At 54.7% G+C, this 12,632-nt stretch overlaps 5 protein-coding genes across 5 annotated transcripts; 3 read left to right on the top strand and 2 right to left on the bottom strand.

Moving 5' to 3' along the window:
* Nucleotides 1–977: 977 nt before the first annotated feature.
* On the top strand, nt 978–2,228 carry BDP81DRAFT_286014 (uncharacterized protein; the record flags this gene model as incomplete). The annotated part of the gene is made up of 1 exon (XM_060583030.1): nt 978–2,228. A coding segment is annotated over one exon (1,251 nt), but the record flags the coding sequence as incomplete, so codon positions are not given.
* A 3,527-nt stretch (nt 2,229–5,755) lies between these two features.
* On the bottom strand, nt 5,756–6,658 carry BDP81DRAFT_276646 (heterokaryon incompatibility protein-domain-containing protein; the record flags this gene model as incomplete). Its single annotated transcript, XM_060582970.1, has 1 exon — nt 5,756–6,658. A coding segment is annotated over one exon (903 nt), but the record flags the coding sequence as incomplete, so codon positions are not given.
* A 749-nt stretch (nt 6,659–7,407) lies between these two features.
* Nucleotides 7,408–8,656, top strand: BDP81DRAFT_370344 (uncharacterized protein). Its single transcript, XM_060586607.1, has 3 exons — nt 7,408–7,716; nt 7,775–7,954; nt 8,019–8,656. The coding sequence occupies exons 1-3, from the start codon at nt 7,568–7,570 to the stop codon at nt 8,254–8,256; spliced, it is 567 nt and encodes a 188-aa protein (XP_060447358.1). The 5' UTR covers nt 7,408–7,567; the 3' UTR covers nt 8,257–8,656.
* A 671-nt stretch (nt 8,657–9,327) lies between these two features.
* Nucleotides 9,328–10,392, top strand: BDP81DRAFT_314833 (uncharacterized protein; the record flags this gene model as incomplete). Its single annotated transcript, XM_060584033.1, has 1 exon — nt 9,328–10,392. One exon carries the CDS (start codon nt 9,328–9,330, stop codon nt 10,390–10,392), a length of 1,065 nt encoding a protein of 354 aa, XP_060447357.1.
* A 148-nt stretch (nt 10,393–10,540) lies between these two features.
* On the bottom strand, nt 10,541–12,342 carry BDP81DRAFT_459405 (amino acid permease; the record flags this gene model as incomplete). The annotated part of the gene is made up of 3 exons (XM_060593536.1): nt 10,541–10,980; nt 11,036–12,093; nt 12,158–12,342. The coding sequence occupies 3 exons, from the start codon at nt 12,340–12,342 to the stop codon at nt 10,541–10,543; spliced, it is 1,683 nt and encodes a 560-aa protein (XP_060447356.1).
* Between the last annotated feature and the right edge of the window lie 290 nt (nt 12,343–12,632).

Here is a 12,632-nt window from a genome sequence, read left to right as displayed (position 1 = left end):
GTCCGACAAATTCCTGAGCCTCTCTTTTTGACCCAGGTCCCCCACGCTTGTCTTCGATTTCCCCAAATCCCTTCCGTCCAACACATTCCCCTACCGCAGTAGACCGGCAGCCGAAGTCACCTCACTGGTGCTATTCCTGCTCGCGTGCGCATTGCACCACCGCCTTTTTCATCTCAGTCAGCCATTTCGTGCTGCAACCCGCAGCGCCCCTCAACAAGGCAGTCCCTGGTCACCCTGGACAAAGCCCGTGGTCCTATCGTCACCGCCCGCCCGATTTTCGTCGTCCCCACACCCGGGATCCCGCACATCCCACGGTGTCCCCCCCGAAACATTCCTCCCCACTGTCTCTCTTGTCAGTGACGGGCCACCGCCAGTGACACCCAGCTGCTTGGAAACCCCCGATTTCGCGTTCGAAAGAGACGGGAAAGTTGGGGACTTTCCGTCACTTGCCAGTGACCTGAACTCTGCTTCCATTCCTAGAAGGGACCCTGGTTTGTGTTGCTCCTCGAGTGCATTCGAACTGGTCCGCTTCCTCCCGCGCGCGCTTTGCTCAATCTCAAGCATTTCCCGCCAGATCTATCATGACAACCTACAGCTTCAGCCGAATATCCTCTTCTCCTTGTCGGAGGTTCTTACTTTGGGTGTTGACGCCTTGACTTCTGCTACTTTGCTTGATATACCACCTTCATCGGAACCAATCACACAACCAAGCCTATCTACTGGCTGTCGCTCGTTGGAGCTGATCTGATCTCATTTGCCCGCTGAACTTCATCTTCCCCGCATAATCGAGGGAGAAAGAAGAAAAAAGTCGAGTCCTGCAACAAAGACACGATCGATAGATCACCACCACACAAAGAAGGCTAGAGCCCCAGATCAACAAATCGGCCGCTGGGGCGTATTAGAGAGGCAGCACCTCAATTGCCATATCGCAGGCGCCATTGAGCATGCCTCGCAAGTCGCGGCCGGCCACGCCCAGCATGATGCTGGGCCCTCTTGGAGGTCCAAACTCACCGCCTCAAACCCCTACCTCCACCATGCCAATGGCGAACCGCAAGTTCGCTGCACGACACTTGCCGCAATGGCATCACCAAATCATACTCGATGACTCCAGCATTCAGCCTACTGGCAATGGCCACGAATTCAGCTTCACGCCTAATCGCTTCGCTCACTTGTCGCCCCGCACCTCTTCCGAAGACTCCTCTGAGTCTGATGAAGAGGAGGAATCCGAGTCCGAACCCGAGTCTGAACAACGCCAGGTACTTCAAGCAAGACCTAAGGCCAACCACGACGATGACGACGACGAAGATGAGGACAGCGACGACGAAGACGAAGACGAAGATTCAGACGACGAAGAATCGGAAGACTCAGACGACGATACGCCTATGCGCTTTGCTCCTCCGGCCCCGATGCCAGTATCCATATCGGCTTCCATGTTCGCTCAAAGGCCTGCGCCTATGCCGGCCTCTCGTATGGCTGTTGATAGCAGTTCTGAAGAGGAATCGGATGAAGAGGAAGATGAAGATGAAGACGAAGACGAAGACGATGAGTCCGACTCAGACTCGGAATCAGAGTCTTTGGCTACGCCTCCCATCCAAGAGATTTGCCAAGAAACTCACATTGTCACCGCCACTACCACATCAACAGTCAAAGCGAATTTCACGCTGGAAGAACTTTCCGACTTTGACCCAATGGACCAAGACCGCAGCGGCACCATTGCCCCCTCAGGCTTCTCCTCCCCAGCATCTGCTCGCTCTCGATCACGGGCACCACCACCCAGAGGGCTCCCTCTCGGCTTCACGCAGGATATGAGAAATCTTGGTTTTGATGAGAACAGCTCTGAAGGTTCGGATAACGACTTGGATGCCGATGAGGCCCACCGCGAGTTCGTGCGCATGCAACGGGAGCTGAAGATGCGCAAGCGGCGGTCCCACGGATCTAGCATTGGCAAGCGCACCATATCGGAGCGTAGCGATTCTGACCACGAAGATATGACACCCCTCGACGCAGACGATGTCGGCTCCAGCGCCCGCAGACTCCGGCGACGCTACGGAGACAGCCACAGGCACAGCTTTATCCTATTCCAAGACCCACCCCCGCCTCGTATCGACGAAGTCGATGAGCCCGAGAGTGAGGTTGAAGGCACTTTTATCTTTTGCGACAGCGGCACGCTGGCGCGAGAGCTTCCCTACTATTCCATCGAGATCATGGAGTACGAGAGTCCTAGCCCTAGTCCTAGCCCATGAGCGGGACATGTTTGCCTGTCGATTTCAAGGCACTCATTATACGTTTTACAACAACCACGGATACCAACCATAACGATATATAGCGTCCGGCCTCGTCTCCCTCGCTGTAGCACGAGGCCTTTAATAGACGCACACTGACGTTTCACGACGAGCATACACGGATGATGGCATAGATTGATGACGATGACGGATTGATGACCAGAATCTTGTTCTTTCCATTTCTTTTACGAAGTCTCTTATGTCATTGGGATATGTCAATGTTCTGTCTCGATTGCTAGCTCCTGTGAGATTTATATTTATCCAAGAGGCAGCACCTGGCACAGTACGGAGCAGCATGAGTGACGGATGATTCTGTTCTGTGTTTTTTCTTTCCTATGATAGATTCGGTTTCCATAGAAGAGCCTCACAGCTCTAATGAAATGTTTACTTGCGCCGCCACCAACCATACTAGTCTCCCTCGGTCAACATGCGAATATTCTTACGAGCCATACCCACATGTCAACTACCACACTGCAGTGCGAACTCTGACCTGTAGCAAACAAGCTCTCCGACTTTGACGGCAGGACACCACCCGCCACAAAGTCACGAGCCGCACCTAGCCAACGCACCGTTGAAGGGAGGCGTTTCTGCCGGGCGGGGGAGGCGAACTTTTCATTTCCAATGGCGGATTTTGCGCCCTCAATGCCCTTATCGCCTGACTATGTGCTACCTTTGGCGGTGTACTTAGTTGATCATGGCGATGGCACCGGGAGCGATGGGTGATGACGTGCAGCGGATCAGCGGGATGGGAGAGACGGATGAGAGAGGGAGGCTACCTACCTTGCTACCCTAACTTGCGTGCTTGCCGAACTTGGGCTGGGCCGGTACTACTTACATTTGATGGCGCGGATGCTTGGAGGGAGGGGGGGACTTTGGGGACCACTAGGTAGATAGGTACTTTCACGGGGGATGGGACGGCGTGAATCATGCGGCAATGGGCGAGCGAGATTGAGCAACGTGTTCGGGAGGCGACATGGCTTGCCTCTTGTTTTTCGGTGAGCAGCGAGGATTTCATTGGATTGGTTTTTTTTTTGTCTACTTTGTGAGAGTGAGGTAAGATACGGAGTACGGCAGGATCAGGGTACTTTTTATTTTTTTCCCTCGTCATTGGATTCGGGGAGCGTCCATAGAAGTGGGGGAGCCGAGTCCAGTCCCGGGTGGTTTTGAGGCGGGGGCCGATTCGCCGGCCGATTTGCGAGGTGGCGGGGGGGAGGGGGGTTGCACGCGTTTTTTTTTTCATGCAGTCCTCCCTCTGGTTACGACTTTTGCTGATTCATGGTTCGAGATATGGCTTGCTATTGTTTGAAGACGGGGTGAATGTGGAAAATAATCGAATGAGGGGATGATGACTTCCAAGAGGGAAGGAGGGAAGGTGGGCAAGTGCGAGGTCAAGGCAGAAAGCTTCATAGGGACCGGAAGCGCAACTTTTCCTTCAAGGAAGTATCGCCCGTCGTCGACGCGGGACGACAGCCGAATGGTAACATTGTGTCTTTAACACACCTAATAAGGTATTTCGACGGGCAGCCTTAAGTGGTGAGCAATTTGAATCTACCAGTCGTAGCCGGTAGCTTCTCTTTATGTGGCATTTTTGGTGCTTGGGATGTTGGGTGACGGGCGGATGCATTTCTTGGGATAGGTACCTCACTTCACGCGCTCACCTAAGGTACTTCACCTACAGACTGACTACCTACCTTAGCTGAGTGGGCCTCGAGATTGAGAGGTCGCGGGTTCGAGTCGACTTGCTGTTCGACCTCTTTTCTTTCCTTCCCTCTCTCTTTTCTACGTTTTTCTAGAGTTGGTTGGGATTCCCACTGACTGTGTTGTGTCGCTGTGTACAAAGAGTTGTGAGGTGTGAGGTGAGATGGGCTTACGGCGCTACGCTGCGCAGAGGACGGGGGGAAAGCATCCGGCCGGGTTCTGGGGCCGGAAGGGAGGGGCGGGGAAGGGGGACCGTGGGAAACGGCGGTCAGTGAGTGGCTGTGTGGGTCAGGTCTTTTTTTTTTTCTTCTTCTTCTTTTTGGCCTTTCCTTAATAACACTATAATACTCCCAAGGCATTTTCGGTCGTCGCGGTAAAGTGCTCTAGGCCGTTGTTGCTGCTGGCACGTGGGGATTCAAGTCGGTAGTCGTGAGAAGTGGTCTTTGGGAGAATACCGAGACTGACTACCTGTAAGTTGCTGATGCCTTTAGCAGATAAGGTAAGGTAAGGTAGCCAGCCCAAGGTAGTTCGACTCTTGATCTCCTAGGTGACTGAAGATGATGCCGGACTTTCTTGACATCTAAATGTGAATGTTGGCCTATGTACGGATAAGTTGTACTCCAATCTACCTACGTGTTTGGTCCCAAGGTATAAACGCCGATATAATTTCCTCTCCCAAGTGGTATCTCCCTCGAATCATGTGCCCTTTTCCCCTTCCTCATATATCTTCTCCCGCCCTCCTAGCCCATCGCAAAGTACCTACTTCCATCAAGGCCAAAAACGACTCATGAAATCAACCTCCTCCACCTAGAAGAAGCCCTCTTCGTTTTCCCACCATCCCTACTAATCGGAACCGCCGCTTGCGCCCCCACCGCCGCTTGCGCCCCCACCGCCGCTTGAGCAGCAGCAGACTGCCCCCGATTCTGCCGCCCCGTCGCCCCCTCATACCACCCGAGAGCCGCGTCCAGCGGCTCAAACGGGTCCCACGGCCGGTTGACGGGCTCGATGAGCACGTCCGCCATCAGGTACTTGCTCGCGTTCGCAATCACCGTCTCCACGTCTACGCGCACCCGGAACCGCTCCAGCTCGACGTCGACGCCCGCTGGGGTCGGGCGGAACATTGTTTGCAAGTCGTCAAAGGAAAAGGTCGCTTCCGGCGGTTCTTTTTGGGGTTCCTCCTTTGCGTTGGAGGGATTTTTGTTTGCCTGCTTCTGGTTTTCGTTCTGGTTCATGCCCGGGAACCGAGGCGGTAGCTCGCGGGCGTGGAACCCGGCTCGGATGCCGTCCATGGACCCGAACATGATGAGCAGCCGGGACCCGTCCGTTCGCGCAAAGGTGACTGCCCCGGCAAGCTGGCCCGCCGCCTTCGGGTTACGGAAAGTAATCGTCTTCCCCGTCGCCGTGTGAATCAAGTCCCGTCCAAAGCCCCTGCTCGACGTACACGCCGCCGGCCGGTCCCCTCGGTCAGCCTCCTTGGAGTGCACGAGATTCAGCACCGAGTACTGATCGCGCGACGGTCCCTTTTGGAGCTGGATAATGTGCTGCGGGAACACGCCCTCCGCGTCCGCGACGCCGTTGAACGTCTGCCGCACGTAGAGCGTCTGCCTGTTCCCTCGCTCCTGGACCTTGGCGAATTGGTTCACCTGCACGCGCGCGAATTGCTGGTCCCCGCCGCTCGAAATCTTTTTGAGATAGATTGCCAAGAACGTAGAATCCTCGTAGTCTGGCGGCGCGGGACAGTCCAGCGCCGAGACGAAGATGTCCTCGCCGCAGAGCGTCAGGGGTAAGTCGATGCGCAGGCCGCGGTTGCTCATGAAGTACGGCGGCCGCGGCTCCCAGTCCTGGTAGGGCATGATGGAGTTGGAGTAGGCGAAGTTGGCGGGTGATTTGGCGAGCAGGCTGTGGTAGGTCTCGGTTGAGGCTGATAGGTCGACCCAGGCGAAGAGGGATTGATCGTCGGACTGCTTCATGATTTCCTCTTGGAGGCGGAGGAAGGCGCGCTCGCCTTCGCCGTAGAGCATGGGCATGTTGACGCCGAAGAGGCCCATCAGGCAGTAGGCCACGTCTTCGGGTCTTGTTGTTTGCCGGTGCGCGGCCCAGGACATGCGCTTGGCGAGGCTTGCTGATTCGAGGGGTTTGAGGCCCGTGAGCATGTCTTCGTCTATGCCTGTGATGACGGATAGAGGCCTGCTGAGCGTCGTCTTCTCCCCTACTTTCACCCAGTCCTCGGAGAAGAAGACCATTTCGGCCGGGGCGAGGAGTTCTTGAAGGGTCCAGCCGCGCGTGAACCACCGGCACGAGGCGAACGTGCCGTCCGTCTTGACTGGGTCCACGGTGGCGGGTACGCCCGAGAGATAGGTGTAGCAGACTTCCGACTTCATGTACCACTCGTACATGGAGTTGATGGCCTCGGAGAGTTCCGCGCTGCTGCTCTTGTCGATGCAGCACGAGTCGATCCAGACGTATACGAGACCGTCTGCCAGGGTCTGGATGCAGCTGTAGCGGACTTTTTGGAAGGCGGGCTTGGTGGCCGCATTTTGGTCTCTGATGTCGGCGTAGATGACTTCGTTGTCGCCCCAGGTATGTGAGAGGATCGCGTAGCGGGGAAGTTGATCCGGGTTGAAGTCGATGAGTTGGAGATTGTCGCTGTGTATGGATGAAGCTTTGATTAAGCGCATCTTGACGCTGCGTTGATAACTCGCTGTTGGGGTTCTGGATGGTGATCCATCTGGGGGTCTCTTCAAAGAGGCAGAGGGGGTTGGGCCAGACTACATCAACATTATTGACCATGGACTATCAGTTGCATTATTAGTATCATTCCGAATCATGGAATTGATGATGCAGATGAAGTTCGAAGGAGCAGCACTGCATAAAAAAGTGGCTGTGTCAGCAAAGTCATTCGTGAAGTCGAAGTAAGGCTGGGCTGTCTGATCGTCGTGTCTGCTCCCCCTGTTCTATTATTATGGGACGGGATCGATTGGTGTAACATCGGATATCGCTTCGCCATAGGAACTGCATTAGGCAGTCGAGACCACCTATCATCTGCTCATCCAAAGCGCGTGGGTGTAAGATTCCCGGGGTGTCTCTCAGCTTTGCCCCGACGCAACCCTCACATTTCACACACGAGGCGCAATCGCCCTGGTTGTAGGGCTGCGCCGCCCACACCAACTTCGTAGAGCCTTGGGGAGGGGGGAGACCCGGGAGAGACATTGTGCCCCCTGCCGAGCAAGTCTATTCCCGTAAGCACCAATGGCGATCGCTGTCGATGTTACGGTTCTGCCTGATTGTGGATTCCTGCGATGCTGTGCCGCTGTTAGTGCCACCTTGGTAGGACTCACGCGTGCCCGGAGGCAATCTTACGGTTCTTACCTGGAGGGAGAGTTTTACATGTATTAAAAAGTGACCACATGTTCGTCATCTCAAAAGTCTGTATTTTATCTGTTTCTCGCGTCCTCTCTATTTAATACTGACCAAGCTTTCCTTACCTGTTCCTCTATCCAATCCATTAGTGGTGACTTCCAAGCCGTACAATTGTGATACACAACGATCCACCATCCTACACCACGAATCAAATCTCAGAAGCAAAGATGTCGGACCAAAAGACTGCTCCTCCCCCGGCGATCGACGTCCAAGAGCCGGCACCAACCTATGAGAGAGAATCTCCAATTGCGTCTACTGTGCAGGGAAGCGGCCCTGCTCCCGCCAGAGAGATGCCGGCGGACTTGATACAGTTCGAGTGAGTCTTCTAAGTGGCATCTCCATGGTCTTGTAATCTTTTCTGACGACTCTCGCAGACAACCTGCAACACCAATGGCCGCTCAACAAAAGGGGGGTCCGACGATCACTCCCCTCGCGAACCCAGCGACGGTTACGCCGTTGCACATGCTGGGCGACGAGCCGCAATGGATTGACTGCCCCTTTTGCAAGCAGAGGACCCAGACGGTCATTGCCAAAGAGGGAACCGCTATGCAAATGTAAGTTGACTGATGATTTCGTGATATTACTTCCACGTCAACCGGCTTACACGCAGGTTTTCAGGGTTGCCGGTGCTCTTTGCTGTCTTCTCTGCGTCTGCCTAACATGCGTGCCCTGTATTGCGGGGTGGTGCGAGGACATGCACTACACCTGCTCAAAATGCAAGAACAAGGTTGCTACGAGGCCGTATGATGGGACGATTCAAGTCTTTTCGCCGCAGCTTGGAGGTGGCGTCGTACCGTCGCAGTATGCGCCGGTTGCACCGCCTGTCGCGGAAAAGCAACAGACTCCGAGTGCTTGAGCTTGATTTCCAAGATGAGGAGAGGCCTTGAGTGATGTGAACCTTTAAAATGCACCTCGATCAACAGGATTGTAGGTGGGAAAAACACGGACTCGGGGTGAGGGATGGTGAAGAGGAGTTGATGTATGGTCTATTGATTTTGGGGGATAACTCGAGTGGAATTTGGAATTGAAGGAGCGCCATATTAGTGACAATTATACATAATACAACCCGGTAGATACCCTAGCTAAACAACTGTACTGTCCTAAATCATCTGTAGCCTACTTCAGCACAAAGACCTCTTCCTATTTTAGACTATTACAAAGACCAACTTGCCAGGTTGGTCGCTAATTTGAGCGTGAGTTTTTGCGAAGATCAGCGGTGGCAATGGGCCAAGTTGAAGCAGATGTAGGACAACCACCAATAAAGCGTCCATCGCATGCGACTATTCCTAGTACTATAAAGATGCTGGAAACATTGGGTTACTGGAAGAGGTCAACCGCGGGCAAGATCTGATCTTTTTGATGCGTGAGGCCCATGACACTTCGTCTCACCACTAATACCCCATGGAATAAGAAGCATAAAGAGTCAAGTGGAAATAATTGTCAAGCAGGGTCCGTGACCGTGCCGCGCGCGAATAGATGAGCCAACCTTTAGCCACGACTGCCGAAAGTGACGGCGTTGAACCGAAGGGCTACTCCGGAGGGTGCTCCCGGGTAGCTCCGGACGGACGGATCGCCGTCCGTCTTCCGGCCGTGTCCGTCAAGGTTCATCATTTTCAACCGCTCGATAACACAGACGAACCTAATTTATCCCCCGGTTTTTGTACGATGCTAGCGCGCTCTTAAGTCCGGTGCTGTGGGGTACTCGGCGCAACGACAACACTCTTCCATAATCCCGACAGAGACGGACATCAACGATGTGAACCGCCGATGATCGCGGCCCCGGTACAACGTCCAGGCCGAGCCAGCAGATGTTGTCTGAGTACGATTACTGCGCTACCAGATAGAAAACCTCATCGCCCTTCGAGAGGCTATTATTACTGAAATGGGCCAAGTTCTCAACATCACCGAAACCAACAACTTACAAGGAATGTCTCGCTCAATCTACCTAGGTGCCGATGGCCAACTCACCATCAAGCAAGTCACGGAAGACTACACCCCCCAACAGCATCAAGCCCTCGTATCAGTAAAGTACTCAGGCATTAACCCCTGCGATCTCAACTTCTTCCACGTAGGCCTCAACTCCTTCGTCACCGGCTTCGAGTTCGCCGGCATCGTCGAAGCAGTCGGACCCAAATCTACCTTACAAATCGGCGACGCCGTTCTCGGCATCTCGCCCGTCGGGTTCCCCCAAAAGTCCTCGGCCTGCACGCACCAAGACAGGACCATCGTCGAGAGCAATCTCACCTTCAAGCTGCCACCCGGCCTCGACCTCAAAGACGCTGGGGGGCTAGCCCTCACGACGCAGACTGCCGCCGACGCCATATTCAATGTCCTCGGCTTCGCCTTTCCCGCCGCGGCCATCACCGGGACTGACGGGACCGACAAACCGATACTCATTTGGGGCGGCGCCAGCAGCGTCGGCATCGCGGCCATCCAGCTTGCCAAAGCGGCGGGTTTCAATCCCATCTTCACGACCGCGTCCGCCAAGAACCACGCTGCGCTACTGAAGCTCGGAGCCACACACTGCTTCGACTACAAGAGCCCCAACGTCACCAGTGATATCCGCGCCGCCGCAAAGGACCTCGGTGTGAGCCTGACCACGGGATTCGACACCGTCGGTAGCGGCCTTCATGGCCCTAATGCTGACACTGAGACGTCTACGCCGGCGCTTCTCCGCAGAAGCTTGTCAGGAAGCGCCGGGGAGTCTATCAAGCTTGTGTGTACGCAGCCCGTGGCCCATGATCCGGCTTTCGGTTTCTGTACGTCCTATCGGCCTGTTGGCAGCGTTGGGGCCATGCGACACCCTCAAGCCCCTGAATTCCCGGTTCGCTTGCGGAGGGTTATGGAACATGTTCTGAGCTCTGCTGAAAGAGCTCCAAAGCACCCGAATGTGACTGTCGTCAAGGGCGGCGAAGCCGGCTTACGGGAGATCCAGAGGGTGGCTTATGGCGGTGCTTCGTTGGAGAAGGTTGTTATTGAGCATCCTATCTAAATGGGCTGAAGGACTGATGATGGGAAGGGCAAATACGACTCTCATGTAAGGGTTAGAGTAGCAGATTCTAAAGGCTGGATGCTTCGAATTAGTGGTTCTTATCACATACTATGCAGAGTAGGTCTTGAAACTAATGTTACACATCATCTCAGAACAACCATGCGAACCCCTTGCGATAGACCTTTGCAAACGCGCTCTTCTTCCCCATCGCCACCTCATTTTCCCTTCTTTCCGCTTCGACTGCTGCTCTCTCCTCAGCAACGGTCTCTTCTGGCACGTCTGTGACCAAGTCGGCCGTCTCGGCCCGGACGCGATGAGACCTCTTGAAGATTTTGTACCCAAAGATGCAAATTAGGTAGACGGGGATTCCAATGTACTGAACGATAAAGTTCTTGTAGTCAAAAGTGCCCACGAACACTTCGATGCCCTTGGTCAAGGTCAGGATGATGAGAAAGCCGAGAGCAATATAAGAGCCCCATGCGCCCAGGGGAGCGCGGTAGGGGATGTATGCGGCGTCGATTCGCTGGGCTGTGCGGGCACGGCAAAAGAAGATGTGGGAGACGAGGATGGATATCCATGTAAGTAGACCTATGGTACGTGTAAGCCTCGACTTTCGTGCGTCAAACATTCAGAGTGGACTCACCAAAGACAGTGACGATATTCGTCAGATAGCCAAAGACGGTTGCTGCACCGGAGCTGACAGACATGTACGCCAGACAGCAAAAGACACCACACAAACCCAGAGCCACAAAAGGCACGCCGGCTTTGGTCGTCTTGGAAAAGATGCGAGGGGCTTTGCCATCGACGGCGATACCATACAACGTGCGAGACGAGATGTAAATGTCCGAGTTGGCAGCTGAAAAGACAAACACCACGAGACAGCCGTTGATGACGTGATCGAGCCCCTTAATCTTGGCGATGGTGACGGCCACCACAAACGGCGAGGCCGCAGCACTGGTCTTGGCCTTAGCTGCGAAGACGAGCTCGGCGCTGTTGTAGGGGACAACCATGCCCAGCAGGAAGACGGAGATGACGTAGAAGAAGACGATGCGCATAAAGGTCAGGCGGACAGCCTTTGGCATGCTCAGGCGCGGGTTCTTGGCCTCGCCGACTGTAACACCGACGAGCTCCGTGCCGGAGAAGGCGTACACGGCAGCTACCATAGCGCTCCAGACTCCGAGAAGACGGCCCTGAGCACCCTCGACCTTGTACTCGGCGAAAGCACCCGGATCGGACCAGTATCTGAAGCCGGGACGGTCGCCGGTGGGACCGCCGCCCACGGCGAGGATGAAGAGCAACAGGATGACGCCAATCATGATGATTACTTTCAGAGACGAGAGCCAAAACTCGAACTCGCCAAAGGCTTTGACACTGATACTGTTGATCAAGAGGATCAGGACCAGGGCGATGGTGATGAAGACGGCCGGGTTGACGCGGTCTCCTACCCAGAACTTCATGATCAGGGCGAAAGCGGAGAGCTGATTGGGCGTGGCGAGGAGGTACTTGAAGAAGTAGGAGTAGCCTGTCGCGAAACCGAGGGCTGGGTCGACGAAGCGGGTTGCGTAGCCGCCGAAGCCGTGGGATAGGGGCATGTAGGAGATGATCTCGCCGAGGGCGGCCATGACGAGGAACACGATGCAACCGACGATGGAGTAGTCTATGAGGATACCGGCTGGGCCTGCCTTGACTAATGCTGAGCCTCTAGAATCGGCGGGTTAGAATTGGACGCAAGAACGGCATTTCCTGGTACTGGTAGAAGACTTACGTTCCGACCAGCAGTCCTGTTCCAAGCGCACCGCCGAGGGCAATCATCGTGACATGGCGTGTTTCGAGACGCTTGTGAAGTTCATGTCCGGGCTGAATGTTTGGATCTTCGACCTGCCCGATCTTTGCACTCTGTTGATGGGACAGACCCTCTAAGCCTGCAGGCTCCATCTTCTCTTGGTCCATAGTTGCCTTGTCTGAAGTTGAATTGTATGAGTTGATGCGTCTCATGCTGCGGCAACAGCCAAATTATCGGGTTTTTGTCCGCAGAGGCTCGACGAGTTAACACGAGCTGACCAGTCCCTGTGTCTCTTCAAAGTCTTAACCACCAGGCTGGGATGGTCAATGTCATATTAAAGTCTTTCCAGCGAGCCCATGACTTAAGCCAACTCCCAAATCAGCCTTTGACACCCCATTCTTTGTCATTATCTCAAGTCCGTGGGTCCAGGGTAGCGATTCGGGAGTGGGTCCTGAGA

Source organism: Colletotrichum phormii (genome assembly GCF_030913505.1).
Source record: "Colletotrichum phormii strain CBS 102054 chromosome Unknown BDP81scaffold_6, whole genome shotgun sequence".
NCBI classification, from domain to species: Eukaryota; Fungi; Ascomycota; class Sordariomycetes; order Glomerellales; family Glomerellaceae; genus Colletotrichum; species Colletotrichum phormii.
The sequence above is the reverse complement of the archived record's forward strand: the minus strand, read 5'-3'. Positions and strand labels throughout refer to the sequence as shown.